At 47.7% G+C, this 2,401-nt stretch overlaps 1 protein-coding gene across 1 annotated transcript in view; it reads right to left on the minus strand.

Annotated features, from left to right (window-relative positions):
* LOC102671484 (netrin receptor UNC5B-like) overlaps positions 1-2,401 on the minus strand; it is a 14,007-nt gene that overhangs the window by 2,428 nt on the left and 9,178 nt on the right. Inside the window, exons 5-9 of the mRNA XM_031509874.1 lie at positions 2,192-2,395; positions 1,272-1,439; positions 866-1,030; positions 321-356; positions 7-253 (exon numbers count right to left, since the gene is read on the minus strand). Of these exons, the coding sequence (XP_031365734.1) occupies positions 7-253; positions 321-356; positions 866-1,030; positions 1,272-1,439; positions 2,192-2,395 (820 nt within the window). The remainder of the gene's footprint in view (positions 1-6; positions 254-320; positions 357-865; positions 1,031-1,271; positions 1,440-2,191; positions 2,396-2,401) is intronic.

Consider the following 2,401-nt stretch of genomic DNA (forward strand, 5'->3'; position numbering starts at 1 on the left):
TTCGACTCGTCTATCACCTGCTCCAACCGCCTGTCCACCGAGAGAACCGTGCGATCGTTCTTCGACACCACGGATTTCGCGAGATCGCCCGGACGACGGAAGTCCAACCTGGCCACACCGTACAAAGCCTCCATCCTTTCCTTCCGACGCATCAATCGAACGAAGAAGATGGTGGTCAGCGCCAGAATGATCGCAGCCAGGCTCAGAGTGATCCAAAGGGCCAATATGTTCCTGTGATCGATCGCCCTGGTTGCTGCAGAAACGACAGCTTTCAAACTAACTTTCTAACCGTTGGAACAGTTCTTCGCAGTGGCAATTACCTTCCTTGAAGACTCTGGGTCCATCCTGTCCGAGAGCTACGTGGGCACAGCACGAGGACGAAGAAAGACGATTTACTTTATGAGATTTTTACCGTCTGATTCGCGACAACAGATCAAACTTGCTAACAAATAGAGCAGAACAAGTCGATCCGCTGACGTATCATCCTATTATATTCGTTGCGTTTAAACTCAACGACCCATACATCGAAAATTTAATCGAATCTCTCCCTGCGATGTTACGTCTGTCATTGAACAATGGGAATATTTGCCGCGTCCAATGACCGGTTAATCGAGGAAGGTTACGAAGCAACGGGTAAAGGATCGAGGAGGCCTTTCTGCGAGTCATTATTAATTTAAATCGTATCTCAAGCATGCGACCGAGAACGACGATGATCGGATGCGACGCCCGGGACAAGAGAAGCCCGTTCGCTCGTAATAAATTGTCCGCCGCTGGGCCCCGGCCACGGTGAGATAAAAAGAAAGTCGAAAGAAAAAGAAAGGGGGAAAGAGAGGGAAAAGGAGGCAAGAACGCAGCTGGGGCTCACCATTACATCGATCCGCGGAACAAGACTCGACGATGACGTCCTTGCCTTGACAGGGACGGCCACCATTGCTCGCCGGGGGGTCGTTGCAGGATCTTCTTCTTATTCTGGAACAATCGGGACCGCATGCGGACCAGGAGGACCAGCTTGACCATCTGCCGTCGACCGCTGAAAGGCAACGGGCGAACTTGAAAATCCCGATTAAATCTCGTCTTATCAGAGATGTATCCCCAGCCACGGTGGAACGATTACATCTCGTTGTTGTGTTCAGTGTCTGGAGGATGCCTCGTCTTTGATCGTTTCGTCGATGGGACAGGGAACAAGACTGTTTTGAGCTCGAGAAAGGGTAACAACCATTGTGCTGTATCGTTGTAATTGTTTTGTAATTGGCTGGTACTGTCTGGCTTACCGGGACAGGAAGGATTGCACTCGACCCTCTGTGTGGCTGGACCCGGACAAGCTTGACCCCCATTCATGGCCATGGGATTCGTGCACGTTCGCGTCCTCTTTTGTACACCTCGGCCGCAACGGGTGCTGCAGTCCGACCATCCGGACCAGGAAGACCATCCGCCGTTCACTTTGGGAACGAATCCAAATCGGATGGAATATTATTGGACGGATTAAGTATAGTTGACGAGAAAAATGATACGACAACATGGTAATTTGAACCCTTTCGCTCTTAATAAGAAAAACATTTTTTTGAAGAAAGAAGTAATTTTTTTTAAAGGATAGACGAAGATATAAAATTAAATTCATACGAACATGAATGATAGTTTTGTAGTAGAGATAACTATTATTATTCCATCGTTTGAAAGATAGTAATACAAGTACTTGTAGATGCAAGATAAAGCTGACTCAAAACATAGCTACCCACCGTGATTAACATACCACCAAGACTTGTTCAACAGTAGCGTATTGACTACCAGTTCCACCGTAGCGAAAGGGTTAACGATGCGTGATAGTACCGCTCACTTTTCTCGCCATGATGCCAGATACAATTTACGATTAAAAAGTTCTCAAACCAACAATAAGCGGAACGCAATTAGAAAAACAAATAGAAAACGTTTCCACAAAAATGAGCTAAATTAAACCCGAATCTCATTAAACTCCTTCGGAAACAACAATTATCACCGGTTCCCTACCAAGAACTCCACCCATTAAATTATGCAATTTCTCACGCAATACTTTTCCAATCCCCTCATTGTCTACACCTTCTCTCCGTATCCTTGATACTCTTAATTATCTCTCGATACACCATCATCGTATCTAATTACGTTCAGATTCGATGCGATATTCATCAGAATCCCACGGAATCCGCAAAAGTCTCACCGTAAACCGTCAACACGGCCGGTTCACTGACCCGCCTCGCGGCGATGTTCTCAGCGACGCACGAGTAATTCCCCTGATGCCTCAGCTCTGCCTTTCCCAGTATCAGGTGTCCATCGCCGGTCTGTACGAAGTTGCTGGCCCCTGTCACGTCGTTCGGTATGCTGTCGGAGGAAGCCGGCGTCGAGCCGGCGATCGTCTCGAGAGGCGAGC

The sequence above is a fragment of the Apis dorsata genome, unplaced genomic scaffold, assembly GCF_000469605.1.
Source record: "Apis dorsata unplaced genomic scaffold, Apis dorsata 1.3 scaffold_189, whole genome shotgun sequence".
NCBI lineage: Eukaryota > Metazoa > Arthropoda > Insecta > Hymenoptera > Apidae > Apis > Apis dorsata.